This window comes from Sphaeramia orbicularis, chromosome 16 (genome assembly GCF_902148855.1).
Source record: "Sphaeramia orbicularis chromosome 16, fSphaOr1.1, whole genome shotgun sequence".
Classification (NCBI taxonomy): Eukaryota; Metazoa; Chordata; class Actinopteri; order Kurtiformes; family Apogonidae; genus Sphaeramia; species Sphaeramia orbicularis.
Window position 1 is genome coordinate 7,080,647 of NC_043972.1, and position 15,750 is coordinate 7,096,396.

A 15,750-nucleotide genomic window follows, 5' to 3' on the forward strand; every position below is an offset into this window, starting at 1 on the left:
TGTATTTGCATTAAAACAAAGTATAATTTAGCAAAAAATGCAAATAACCTGAAATGTCTTAAGAGAAGCAAGTATAATTTTAACAATATTCTGTCTGTTATTAAATGTTTTGTGTGTTTGTAGATCCACTGTGATCTGTACATTATAATATACATGTGTAAATGATTAACTGAGGCAGAATATTGTTAAAATTACACGTATTTTTTCAGTTTGTTCATGTTATTTACATCTTTTGAAAGGAGAGTTTGTAGATGTAAAAAGGTTCATAATCTAATTAACTTTTTTCGCTCTAAAACATAGAGAAAAGTTTGGAGTTGACATTATTTATATATTATTACATTGTTATTTTACTGGTTCGGCCCACTTCAGATCAAATTTAGCTGAATCTGGCCCCTGAACTAAAATGAGTTTGACACCTTTGCTGTATGACAACACAGTCCAAAAGAGGACAGTGGTGGACCCCCAACACGGCAGTCGTAGTCTTTCATGTAAACACGCCCCCTCTCTGTGACTGTCACATCCTGTCTGTCTGTCCACTCCTGTTTATCTCCCCGTTTGTTTTCTCGTCTCGCTCTGTGTGGCCATCCATCTGTGCCCGGTTACATGGGCAGCTCCGTCCGTCTGCCCGCCATGCCATTCCCGTCACAGTCAAACTCTGTACACTTATCCGTCTCTCTCGGTTCAGTGGCGAACATTAAGAAGACTGATCTGAGACTGAGCCCATGTGAGACTGATTGCTTTTCAGCGCCGCAGTTTCTGACAATGATATTGATGAATGGGCTCTGGAAAGATGGGACATAGAATAACATTTTGCTGTAATATGATGCTGGTGTCATAAAGTCCTAATGTGTTCCATCTATCTCAGCTCGCAGGCACTTTTTAATCATGCAGATCAATACAAACACGTCAAACATTGTGTGTGTGTGTTACGTGTACCGTATGTACTGATGTGCATTTATTATACAACAGATAATATGTGTGTATGTGCATGACTGAGCGCTGGTTTGAGATTTTAAGTATGATGTGAGTGCATAACTGTACTGTAATATTTTCACAGTGCATGGAGAAATCTTATTAGCCTTCATACAATTATGCAATATACAACCATAAAAATCCATAGTCTATTTGCAGCATAAGTGTTGTTTGCATTGGGTCAATATTCAATCAGGTTTCTTACCATGTTTGTGAGTAAACTGACTTGTTACATGAAGAGAAAATCAATTGAGAATAAGAGGTGATTAAAATCCACTAGAACACCAATTATGCTTTTATTGTCGGCAGTCGTGTATTGATTATAAATGTGATACTATGAGTATCTCTTGGAATTTAATGCTTACCTATAAATGATAATGTCCAGGTGTGTGTCTGTTTTAACCCTTTCATGCATGAATTATGAGACCCTTAATCAAGATTTTTTCCCCCGAATGTTTTTATTCCTCTTTAGGCATGAAAAAAAACAAAAAAAAAATGCGATTGAATTTTTTTATGAACTTTTTTTTATGTAGTTACAAAAATGTCCTCTCGGCTGGACACAAAGCATTTAATTTTACAAGCAAAGAAACATGTTTTTACTGATATACTGTGTGAAAACTATGACATAAAAACATTTTTAAGGCAGCTAATCTGATGTTTTCTCATGTTTTATCATACTCTAATGCTAGTTATTACTCACTTCATGGAGATAATTTGCAAAAAACAAATAAAACTTTAAAAAAAAAATTAAATATATATATATATATATATATATATATATATATATATATATATTATTTATTTATTTATTTATTTATTTATATATATATATATATATATATATATATATATATATATATAATGCTTGCCTATAAATGATAATGTCCAGGTGTGTCTGTTTTAACCCTTTCATGCATGAATTATGAGACCCTTAATCAAGACCCCCCCCCCCCCCCCCCCGAGTGTTTTTATTCCTCTTTAAGCATGAAAAAAAAAAAAATGCGATTGAATTTTTTTATGAACCTTTTTTTTATGTAGTTACAAAAATGTCCTCTCGGCTGGACACAAAGCATTTAATTTTACAAGCAAAGAAACATGTATTTACTGATATACTGTGTGAAAACTATGACATTAAAACATTTTTAAGGCAGCTAATCTGATGTTTTCTCAAATTTTATCATACTCTAATGCTAGTTATTACTCACTTCATGGAGATAATTTGCAAAAAACAAATAAAACAAAAAAAAAACAACAAAAAAAAACCAACTGTCAATTATTTTTACACTCAAACATGTTAGTGCAGATCAGGTTTATCTAGGACAGCAAAGTTACAGTAACGATATGAATGTCAGTGTATGAGATGATGCATGAGCGTCCACTGTGTCGGTGATATGGAACTAAAACAACAAAATCAAACAAAAAAAAAAAGAGAAGAGCTTTGAACAGCTGTCCACTGGAGTGACCGCTGTGCATGAAAGGGTTAAAGGATAGGAAGGGAAGGGAGTCGAATATATGACCCGCGGACCAAAACTGGCCCTCGGGATGAATTTGCAAGTTTAAAACTGACCCAGAAGATACTGACAGTCACTGAGTCTTGACAAGTTCTTTTTGATTATGAAGTTAAATGCTATATTTTTCAGTTCCAGATGCCTGTTACTAAATGGTTTGTGTATTTGTAGATCCACTGCGGTCTGTAAATCGTAATGCACATGTGTAAATAAGCTGAAATCACATTTTATTGTTGATGATTTTAATGTCTATTTTAATTTTAATGCTAATGTTTTTATAATATAATTGTATTTTATAGAACTGCAACCGATTAATCGATTAGGTGCTTGAGGCCAATGCAAAAAATCACGATTCGATTAATCGACTTGAATTGATTGAACGGAAGTATTCTATTGCAGTTTTTCTGAATTGAAGCTTCTTTGTTCGTCATAATAAGCGTCCGTGTCAAACACAACAGTGGAACCAATGTTTAACAGCAGAGAAATGAAGGAAACAAAGCTTTGATTCAGGAGAATTGAAGTTGAATGATTTTTTTTTTTTTGGAACACTGAGTCAGTTAATCGGTTGCAGCTCTAGTCTTATATTTTAACTTTCGCTCATCTTAAATGTATTTTTATGCCTCTCCTGTGGTGCTTTTATGTTTTATGTAAAGCACTTTGAATTGTCCTGTACATGAAATGTGCTATACAAATAAACTTGCCCTACCTTGAATTTGCTGAGGCATAATATTGTTAAAATTGCACTTATTTTTCTTTAAGATTTCCAGGTTGTTCATATTTTTAAAGGATAGTTTGTAAATGTAAACAGTTTCATGATATACTTTCACTTTTTTTGCACTAAATCAATGAGAAAAACTTGGAGTTGTCGTCAAGTTGTTATGCTATTTTTTATTTGTTTATTTTATACTTGAGATCAAACTGGGCTGAATGTGGCCCCTGAACTGAAATAAGTTTGACACTTATTATATAATGTTTTAGTGGCTCATCTAACAGGAATATGTTTTACTTTGCAGCCAGTGCCATCATATCTGTGGTTTTCCTCAAAGAGACGGTGCGAGCATCTGACATTGTTGGTAAGCAAATAGGATGTTTAAAAAAAAAAAAAAAAGTATAATGGTCTTCACAGATAATTTGCCAGAGAAAAACATTCAGTCTGAATAAGGCCGAGATTAAAAAAAAACATATCATTCTTTAAAATTGCTCTGTTTTTCTGTTCAACAGACCTATCTACTGGTCTGTGAAAAGCTATTGTTTGTCCTCACAATTTACAACCTGCAGCTAAACGACATGATAACAATGATGATTGAAAACTCATATAAGACACAGTGTTGCATATTGTACTATTAGGAGAGTTAGACAAACCAAAAACTGATGTGTACAATTTTCTGTGCATTGAACTATGAATAACTGTGCATGTGATGAATAAAACTTGTCTTAAGTAGCAGGAAAAATGTAAATTTAACCTAAAATACAGTTCGATGTGAAGCAATATGCATGAAATTTGGTTCCTCAGCACTGAAACTTCAATTTACAAGAAATCCATTGCAGATCAGTAATTAGAAATGTAGCCTCAGATGATAATTAACCAAGTACGTTCTGATTTATGTTAAATATTTTGAACTAATGAACCTAAAGCACATGAAGTAACATCTTGGATTGAATTCCACTCTGAGATGTAACTCATTAATGACTGGGTCAGTGACACATGGCAAAATGTAAGTAATGTTATCATGATAAAATGGAAATATTCTCCAACTAGTGCATATAAACTGTACGTTAAGCGATCTCTCCGCTCTGAAAACTAAATATTTCAATAATCCAACAACACTGATAGCAATTTATCAAGTTCTGATATGAAAAAAGCAGAGTCAAAATTCTTTAGTGAACAGATTAATCACTTTAGGGATTTTCAAACTTCAAATTACAAGAAATACGTCGCAGAAGAGTAATTAAATATTCATTGCACGTTAACAGAAGGCGAATGCTTTTCAGACAACTCTACATGGTTATTACTTAATGTTTGGCTCAATAATCATTTTATCAGAGCTAATTAATAATTTGCCAGTCCACTCACGTATGGTACATTCATCCACAGATTGCAAATTAAAATTAGTGCATTTATTAGAACTAAAAAGAGCCAAGGAAGGCAGAAGTACATCATTTGTAGTCATGTAAACGCTCCTGAATGCCAATATTTCATGCATTTTGCAAGTAGCAACAACAGTACCTACTGCAAATGTTGTTTCTGCTTGTTGATTTGGTGAGGTCTTCTGCTCAAAGCTGGACACTCTTTATGGCTTTTTCATGTAAGAAATTGAAGGATTGATGAATGGTATTTATGCAATGACCTGTTGATATAAATACCCTGTAAGGTGAGATGCACTATATGGACAAAAGTACTGGGACAGGTTGAATTCAGGTGTTGTTTTTCTAACAGGGGTCTGGGATACAAAACAATAATTATTAATATCAGAATATAGTTTTATGTTGTGATAAATATCATTGCTGTCGTTAGTTTTGTTTAAATTATTATCTTTGCTTCCAATATGCCTCAGAGATGGTTTTGACTTAATTTCTCTCAACATTGATTTTTTTTTTTTTTTTTTATATCCTTGATTATGATTTTAATGTTCTATTGGGATAAATATCATTGCATGGGTTAGTTTGGTTTAAATTGTTATCTCCTCTTCCATAATGCCTCAGAGATGGTTTTTACTTAATTTCTCTCAGCATTGATTTTTTGTTTTGTTGTATTAATGAATATGATTTTAAATGTTCTGCCTCTAAATTTCTCTTCATGCTCTGACTGTAAATAATAATTTTCTACCACAACTAACCATCTAGGACTTATTGATGTTTATATCTCAAATGCCATGATGTGACCCAATATTTTTGTCAGTATAGTTAATAAACATCAATATTTCCTTAAAGTCTAATGTGAGATTTTTCTACCTAAGTGAGATGTGAAGAAAGTAAATGGTTAATTGTAGTGGAAAATTATTATTTACAATAGTAGTGGTATCCCAGACCCTTATTAGAAAAGAAACACCTGAATTCAACATGTCCAAATACTTTTGTCCATAAAAAGTTAATCATTCATGTAAAGTCAGTGGATCTGCATCTCCTCACTATCGTCTCATCTTTTTTCTGTTCAGGTGGAACTCTGGCAATAACGGGAACGTACCTCCTGGTGACCTTTGCCCCCCACACTTCCACACACATCACAGCCCATCTGATCCAGTACTACTACGTCAGCTGGTACTTCCTCCTTTACCTGGTATGTGTCACTGCCTTAAAACCTTCCCGTCTGCATCATGTACATTAAATGGACAAAAGTATTGGGACACGTTGAACTCAGGTGGGGTTTTTTTCTAAAAGGGGTCTGGGATACAAAACAATAGTGGCATAATCTAGTTTTATATTGTGATAAATATCATTGCATTGCATTGGTTAGTTTTGTTTAAATTGTTAAGGAAATACTGAGGTTTCAAATCATCACGAACAGAATATTTTACAGCTATAGCCATGATGTGTCCCAATATTTTTGTCCATAATGTTTATAAACATTAATATTTCCTTAAGGTTTAATGGGAGATTTTTCTTCCTAAGTGAGATATGAAGAAAGTAGGTTTGTTAAAATATTTTAGAAATTTAGAAGTAGAACACTTAAAATCATAATCAAGGATATTAAAAAAAATCAATGTTGGGAGAAATTAAGTCAAGACATATTGGAAGCAAAGATAATAATTTAAACAAAACTAACGACAGCAATGATATTTATCACAACATAAATCTATATTCTGATATTAATAATTATTGTTTTGTATCCCAGACCCCTGTTAGAAAAGAAACACCTGAATTCAACGTGTCCCAATACTTTTGTCCATATAGTTTATGTGTTTATAGGATGCTGTTGGTTTCTGCTGACTGATATAAAAATGTGATGTTTGACACTGCTGGTAAAAAATGTCAGAAAGGCCGTGTGACTGTGACAGGTGCTGCTGTTTTGATATCGAAAGGCAGAGAAAAAAAACACAGTGATGGTGTTTTCACTGTAGATGATTAACCTGTTCTGACAGGATGGGGACAGAGTGACTTGGATTTATTTATTTAATTTGGACAAAACACGTAATTCCAACACAGAGCATGAACGATGTGATGCACTTGGACATATTGACCTTTAAATAGACATTTATAAAACTACTATTATGATAAAAACAATAAAATATATTTAAGTGTAAGGGTGCTCAGACTGACCTTTCACTAATAAGCCCCTCCCCCAAACAGCTGCTGTCCAATCAGACATTAGCAACCTTAACTAAGACCCGGCCTCCTGTCAAGCTTTCAGTACAAGAGAAGGATGAGCTTATGTCAAATAAATGTTTATATTAGGGATGTAACGATTACCGGTATAACGATAAACCGCGGTAAAAGTCCCGATGGTTAGTATTACCGTTTAAATTCTAATTATCATGATAACCGTGTTTGATTATCACACTTTCAACACAAACTTTTTATGGAAAATGGTTTAAACAATGTCCATAAGGTTCCATCTTTAATGCACATTTGTATGTTTGATGTTTACATGTTAATATTTGAATGTTTCTGCCAACAGAAAGTGCATTGTCCCTGTTATTTTATTTGGGGTTTTTTTGTTTCTTTTTATTCCAAAATACAACTTGGTTAAATTATTTCAGGTTGTGTTTAAGACAAGAACTTTTTGAACATTTCAAGCACATTTCAATAATATCGCGATAATAATGATAACTGTGATAATTTTGATTACAATAACCGTGATATGAAATTTTCACATCGTTATATCCTTAGTTTATATTTTTAGTGACTTACTGTGGTACCGGTGATTAATGTTTTTCTATTCATCAACTAGGAACATTACACCACTATTTTTATCACTAATTAAAGTCATACTTCAATAGAATGTAGCTTAAAGTGCACATAAGGACACCTTTATAAAAGAAGGCATTGCATTTTTATTTTAAAATAAATCAAAATACAATACCTGGAACATACATTCGACAAAAAATTGTGAATCTTTCAGAACTTAGTAGATTGTGTCTTTTCATATTTGATGGTGATGCACTAGGTTTTTGTCCATTATTTTCAGAACCTGGGCCTGTATTCCTAAAGATTCTTAGAATCCTCTCACAGAGCTCCTAACTTAACCTAAAAATTCCTAGCAAGGAGTCTTTCCAGGAGTGATTCCAGAACACTCTCAGAGAACTCTGAGCAAGGAACGGACAGAAATTCCTATCTTAGTGAGGAGGTGTGGTTGACCCCGCTGCTAGGTATGAGTCATCATTTCAAAAGCTGTGATTGGTTGATCCTAAAAGCTAGAAAAAAAATATACTTTAGTGATGATGGGCAAGGGATGGACCCTCAAATCAATAAACTTAATCATAGAATCTAATCTTATGAAGACTGTGTAATTGTAAATAATGTTTCACATAAAAGAAAATATCTGTTAAATGAATTGTAAGCTATACTTTAAAATTATCCGACAAAAATGTGTGAAAAAACTCAGGCCCACTTGCACAGTATTCACATAGTGATAGTTATATTTATTTGCTCATATTAATTGGCATGCTGGTAATTTTTGCCCTTTCAACATTTCAACTCAATTTGGTTTTAACGAGGGTAAAATGTCTCAGCTTTCATCAGTGTCTGTGATTGCTGACCGGCCTCTGGAGGTTGTGACCCTGCAGATGGAGGGTTGGGACAGACCCAGGTCATCACTGCTACATTGTTGCATTTTCCCTGTTGCCAAATCCCTCAGTGTTGTGATGACTTTCATTTGGGGTGGTGTTGCATTGTGGCGTTGGGTTGGAGAAGTAAGTGCATCTCTAATGAGATCAACCACAAACATGATTCCTGCACGATCCAATCTGTAACGTTTAATTAATTCGCTGTCATCTAGTGTTTGGAGAATATCCCTCCTGCCTCTTCCATTTTGTCCTCTGCTTAGGGAACTCCTCTTCCCCTTAAAAGTCCTCTCCCCTGCTCTGAACAGATCTCACCTTTGGAGCTCTCTAAAGGGCTAGGATTCTTTAGGAATAGCTTTTCTCTTTACTAGGATCTACTCTGCATTTTTAGGGGAAATTCTAAGAAAACATCATGATTCTAAGATAAGATTTCTAAGAATTTGGCAACTAGGAGCAACTCTTTGCACTAAGAACACTGGTCTACAATTTTTTAGAAATGATTTGCTTCAGAGATTAAATGTGCTAAATGTTACGTATTTTAATAAGATTAATTGGAAAATAAATGACAAAAGTGCCGGTTTGCTGATGTTTTCAAGGTATATGATTAAGTGTTATTACACATATATATTGGTTTATGTACATTTATATAATAGTTTTATAAATCTTCCACTAAACAGATGGTCCAGAATGCAGCAGCGCGTCTGGTCTTCAATCAGCCTAAAAGGGCACATGTCACCCCCTTACTCATTGAGTTACACTGGCTACCCATAGCTGCCCGCATCAAATTCAAATCTTTAATCCTAGCCTACAAAATTCTCCGTGGGTCTGCTCCTGTCTACTTAGGTGCACTAATAAAAGCTTATGTCGCCCCACGACCACTCCGCTCATCTGGGGAACGTAGTCTGGTGGTCCCCAGACCTTGTACAAGACAATCCAGGCTCTTTTCATGGGTCGTTCCACGTTGGTGGAACGCTCTACCAAGTGCTACAAGAACAGAGTCATCCCTGCCTATCTTCAAGAAGCTCCTGAAGACCCAGCTCTTCCGAGAGCACCTCCTGTCCTAGCACTTTCAAACATTCCATTTTAAATATTCTAATAAGGTTTTTCCCAGGATAACCACAGATTCTTTCACGATTATCTCTGGACCTGCTGCGGTGGTCCGGCCTCTTCCCTGCCCTCATCATCACCACTCACTTATCCTCAACCGCCTCCATGTGTCTCCCCCTACTCCCCCCTTCTCCCCCTCTCCCCCAGTCCCTATCTCTATCGCTCTCTCTTTTTCCCCTTCTCTACTCTCTCTCTTTAACCCCAACTGGTCAAGGCAGACGGCCATCCTCCAGGAGTCTGGGTCTGCTCCAGGTTTCTGCCTGTTAAAGGGAAGTTTTTCCTTGCCACTGTCACCAGTCACAAGTGTTTGCTCCTGGAGGATTCTGTTGGGTTTCTGTAGAATTGACTTAGAGTCTGGTTTTGACCAACTCTATATATAAAATGTCAAGAGATAACTTTTTTGTGATCTGGCGCTATATAAATAAAATTTGATTGATTGAGTGATTTAATTGGTTTTCCCCTGTAAGTCGCTTTGGAAAAAAGCGTCTGCCAAATGCGTAAACATAAACATAAACATAAATAGAACCTGTAAAGTGAATGTATTCTAATGTGCAGACAGTGTTTTGAAGTAGATCTTGTAGCTCTGAGACAAATATTCCTTTTGAGTCAAACCCATTCTCTCGTTAATTCTTAAATTTCACATTTTGACCCAAGGCTGTATCTTGGAAAGTTCAGCCAACCAGCATTTTTGACTTAATTTTTCTTTATCAGTGACTCTCATGTGGTAAAATTTCATTACTTTTATTCTGGAAGCATTTTCCTTGCAGACCAGTGTAATCTTTAGGAATACGGGCCCTGATTGTATATGTGAGGTTTCTGATAAAAACTGGTCTACAAGTAAAATGCTTCCAGAATAAAAGTAGCAAAATTTTACCGTGTGTAAGTAAGTAAGTAAATTTTATTTATAGAGCACAGAGAGTAAAGGAGGAGAAAAGAGAGAGCGATAGAGATATAGAGAGACTGGGGGGGGGATGACACATGGAGTACGTTATGATGAATACATAGAGTGTAATCAGTCTGTGGTGGTCCTGGGTCAGGTGGGAGACTAAAAAGCCTTTTTGAACAGGAGGGTTTTGAGGTGTTTCTTAAAGCTCTCTACAGAGTCCATGGACCGTAGGTGTAGAGGCAGGTCATTCCATAGACGTGGTGCCACAGCTTTAAAAGACCTGTCACCGCGTGTGCTAAAACAGGTGCGTGGAACCATCAGCAGGTGCTGTCCTGAAGACCTCAAGCTACGAGTCGAGCTGTAGGGCTGGATCAGGGAAGCAATGTATGCAGGGGCCTGGCCATGTAGGGCCCGGAAAGTTAGCACAAGAATTTTGAAATGAAGACGATATAGAACAGGGAGCCAGTGGAGAGATTTAAGGATGGGAGTGATGTGGGTTCTCCTGTTTGTGCGGGTCAGGAGCCTGGCAGCAGAGTTCTGGACAAACTGTAGACGGGCCAGCTCCTTCTTGTTTAAGCATGTAAACAGGCTGTTGCAGTAGTCTAAGCGAGAAGACACAAAAGCGTGAACGATCATCTCGAGCTCATTGATGGACACCATAGATCTGAGTTTGGAGATGTTGCGTAGTTGGAAGAAACAGTTTTTGACTAGGTGTTTGGAGTAGAATTCTAAAGACATGTCCTGGTCAAAGATGACACCCAGATTCCTCAGTTTGGTCTTTACCGAGGAACTCAGGTCTCCAAGGTGATGTTTGATCCCTGGGATTGCACTGTCCGGGGCAATGATGAGGGTCTCTGTTTTGCTGGAGTTCAGCTGGAGGCTGTTATCATTTAGCCACTGCTTCAACTCTGACAAGCAGTTTATTAAGGAACTCAGTTTGTGGGGCTCAGAGTTAAAGGAGCAGTATATCTGGATGTCATCCGTGAATAGATGATAGGAGACATCACTGTGAGTCACTGATAAAGAAAAATCAAGTCCAAAATGCTAGTTGGCTCAAATTTCCAAGATATAGTCTTGGGTCAAAATGTTAAATTTAGATTTAGATTTAATGAGAGAATGGGTTTGACTCAAAAAGAATATTTGTCTCAGATCTACTTCAGAACACTGTCTGCACATGACAATACATTGACTTTACAGGTTCTATCTAGTGGAAGATTTATAAATCTATTATGTAAATGTACATAAATCAATATATGTGTAATAACACTTTATCATATACATTGAAAACAGCAGCAAATCAGCACTTTTGTCATTTGTTTTCCAGTTAATCTTATTAAAATACATATCATTTAACAAATTTAATCCCTGAGGCAGATAATTTCTAAAAAAAAATTGTAGACCAGTTTAATACTGAGGTGATAATACTCTCACAGAATACAACAAATGAATGAAGACCATATAGTGTATTATATCATGCCTGATTTATACAAAATAACCGACTAAATGCGTCAAATTTCAGTCGTGGATCTGAGATTGTAATAATGCGCCGTTATTTACCTCAGTGAGAGATTCTGTAAAAACTGATTTTGCCATGTTTTTTTTCACTCTTTTACAAAATCCTCCCCTTCACCTCAATCTGCAGATGCATTAACACTTATCCATGTGCTTTTCTACTCTTCTACTCCAATTTTGCTGGGATGGCATAAACACAGCTGTTACCATAGTGATGAATCTGCCTCAGAGCTGAAGAAAAGCGTTTTCTCTTCACAAAAAATGTAAATGTTTGCCTCAGATGTTACACTACTCTTAGTCTTAACCACCTTCAGTGTTTTTCTAAAGGAGGATTTTAGCAGCAGAAGGTCATATCCTGCTGAGTTTCCAATGATGCCAGAAGCAGCAGAGATGCAGCACTCTGTTTTTCACCTTTCAGGTTATATTTGTCTTGTAAAAATCCAGCATTTTGTGTAAATCAAGAGTAAAAGAGTGAAGAGAAATGGATGACACCTGTGATCTGCTGAAGAAACTACCGGCAGAGGTCCTGAACTTCCTCCTACTACAACGCAGCAGGAAATTAGAATAATGCAAGTTCACGAAGGATCTAATCTATTCAATTCCCACAGTAAAACACACACTGTTCGTGTGTTTATTAGTTTTATACTGGATTTAATTCAATAGACGGTCATAAGGGTAAATAAGATAATTAAGACATTTCTTTTTATGGATACTCAAGGACAGCAAGATTTCATCTGAGCGTACTCGATGAAAAAATGATTGTTTATTAGTATTAATTTATGTTTATATTATTTTTTTGTTAATTTGAGCACCTGATTCAGTGGCAAATGGTCATATTGCGATTAGTTTGAACAATTTTGTGGTTTGTGTCAGTGCATTAGCAGCTCAAATACGCAAATTTGAACTAAATCAAAAAACTTAATTTATCACAGTACCTCCCTCTGCTCAGTGTCACTATATCCTCCAAATTGTCACTGTTAAATTGTAGTCTTTTGGCATTTTACATAATTACAAAGGCTGATAATGAGATTGTATGAAGGGAAAAATTGGAGAACAAAGTTATAGTGTTTGAAGAAAAAATCATACTGTTACAGCAAAAAGAAAAAGGTTATGAGAAACATTTAATATTCAGAAAGTGTAGGGTTTTAGTCACTCATTCAAAGATAATGTGATGGACTGAAAGACTTTACTACTGTAACTGTTTATATTTTGTTTAATGAAGATTTCTTCATTAAGAGGTAGAAAAGCAATGAAAACAAAATAAAGAAACAGCCGGTAACACTGGTATCAGCCAAAATGTCATTTTAAATATGCGTATCTGCCCATAATTTTGCTTCCATAATGCCAAGTGTAAAGTTCTGAGTGTCCTCCACATTGTGACTGTTAAATTGTAGTCTTTTGGCATTTTATGTAATTACAAAGGTGATAATGAGATTGTATGACAGGAAAAATTGGAGAACAAAGTTGTAGTGTTTGAAGAAAAAAATCATACTGTTACAGCAATAAGAAAAAGGTTATGAGAATAAACATTTAATATTTAAAAAGTGTAGGGTTTTATTTTTAGTCACTCGTTCAAAGATAATGTGATGGACTGAAAGACTTTACAACTTTAAAACTTTAACTTTTTATATTTTGTTTAATGAAGATTTCTTCATTAAGAGGTTAAAAAACAATTAAAACAAATTAAAGAAACAGCTGGTAATATTGGTATCAGCCAAAATGTCATTTTAAATATGGGTATCTGCCCATAATTTTGCAATATGTGCTTCCATAATGCCAAGTGTAATGTTCTGAGTGTTAGTTTAATTCTATAAGCACATGAAAAATACCAAATGAAAAAAATAAATGGATGGATGGATGGATGGATAGATTTATATAGATATATAAATATAGATTTTATGTAAACCCCTAATAATGAATAAAGATAGGAAATAAGCATTACCCATGAACTGTATATTGTTTTTACCTAATAAATACATGAACCCATAAAGAACTATTGCGACTTTTGTGGCAATTCGCAAAAAAAAAATTCTCTATATTTTCCCTTTAAATGATTTATCACCATTTATTGTAATATTATCCTCTTTATTTTGCATTTCTCCAGTAAAAATCAGGTATTTTTCTATATTTAATTTACTGACCATGTAGATGTTCATAAAATCTGAGTAAATTCAAAGGTTATTATATCAATCAAAAACAGATAAATGGAAGATTAAGTAACTTTTTCAGCAAAATATATCATTAGCTGAATATAAGCCAATTGCGTCTATCCGCTGTCATTGATCCAGCTCCATGGGTTTTTACTGGTGAAACAATGTTGTAGAAGATGACGGTGTTTCCACGGTAACTACAGAGCCTCTGAATGTCTAAATGGGTCATATCTGATGACCATGAAAAGATGACAAACTAGGGCTGCACGATTAATTGATTTTAAATCGAAATCAGATTTTTTAAGTAGGACAATTTTTAAAAAAGGGAAATTGTCAAATCGATTTCATCTCTCTCATGCCTCCCTGTGGGTCCAGATACCCCTAAAAGGAAAAAATATATATATATATAATTGAATTATTTCCCTTACTTGCAAAATGTTTAATTCACAAATGTAAGTTCTGTAACACAAAACCAAATAGTATTTATTTTTTGAAAGATTTTGAACTTTATTTAAAGCTGTTAGATAAATCTGGAAACAAAAAGGCTCTAAAAACCATCAGTATTTGCTCTGATTTGGACATTGTATTGTAGTGTATTCCCCCTGGCAAACTTGTTCTGTTATTTTCTTGTTGTATACGTTGTTTGTATACTCTACTTCATTCAATAAAGATTGAATGAAGAAAAAATAAAACTTCTGAGGGCCCATCCCGTGATACCATCACAGATTTGAGGAAGGGAACGGTGCTTTGCATTGTGGGCTGCTCACGAAAACGACATGCTGACTTCTGTTGTCTTTTGTAGTTTTACCCAAAAATCGAAATCGAAAATCGAGTTTTTCAAGGAAAAAAATCGGGATTTTATTTTTTGCCAAAATCGTGCAGCCCTATGACAAACTGTATTTTAAACCAATTATTTACATGTATTGATAGGATTAGTGGATCAACAGCTATTCAACATTTTAGATCAGTCCATAGTTCTGGCCGATCATGGATGTTTGGGTCTTTATGGGTTAAAACTGAATTAATAAATGAGTATTTTCAGAATACTGCATGTGATTCACTTGTTGCTCAGGCTTCACACTTGACCAAAAAAAAGAGTCACGTCTGAATCTCCTTCAGAGTCCTGTATAATCTACATTCTGTTTACACACACTCCATTATCTGCTCATAATCCATCCGACCAAACAAAGATGGTCCTAAAAGACTATAAGATAAGACTTGCAGCTTCTTCAGAGCATTAGCCGCTGATGGAGACGGTGAATATGTGCTCGCAGTAGTTGTGCAATCGTTATTCAGGGCACCGCTTTTTCTCTCCACAATCTCTCATTCCACTCCTGAATCAAGTTGTGTTTGCTGAATGAATTCGAGCAGACAGAAATGAAGCTGCAGCGCGGAAAGCCAAAGAGAAATGTTGAGAAAGTACAGATGGGGGTGACTGTCTGCAAACTGAGGTGGCCTAAGTGAAACTAGTTAGAACGATTGATGCACTGGGTTCAGACGACGCATAGTACATATAGACGTCACCCTGCAGAGGACGGAAAATATCCATCAGTCTACGTGAGGACAAACTGTGACCCCAATTCCAGGAAGGTTGGGGTGTTGTGCTAAATATAAATATAAATAGAAATAGAAATAGAAATAGGACCAATATGCCTGTATCTCAGCAGCATGTTCCATCAAGAATCAATAACAAGTTGAATTTGTGAGGTTGTCAGGTTCTGTCTCTGTTAGAGTCCTGTGGTCCTGATGCAGGAGATCAATCTGCCAATAGAAGTGGGCGGTACTTTCACTGGAGGAGAACTCGACTAATTCAAAGTCCATATGTGACTTCTATCAGTGATCAATAGTAACTGTATTGATATCTCTAACCATTTACATGTTATAAACCATCAAAA

At 35.3% G+C, this 15,750-nt stretch overlaps 1 protein-coding gene across 1 annotated transcript in view; it reads left to right on the plus strand.

The window, feature by feature from the left end:
- The window catches only part of LOC115436195 (NIPA-like protein 2), a 68,235-nt gene that overhangs the window by 43,049 nt on the left and 9,436 nt on the right, over positions 1-15,750 (plus strand). The window contains exons 4-5 of the mRNA XM_030158965.1: positions 3,494-3,553; positions 5,636-5,757. Coding sequence (XP_030014825.1) covers positions 3,494-3,553; positions 5,636-5,757 — 182 coding nt within the window. The remainder of the gene's footprint in view (positions 1-3,493; positions 3,554-5,635; positions 5,758-15,750) is intronic.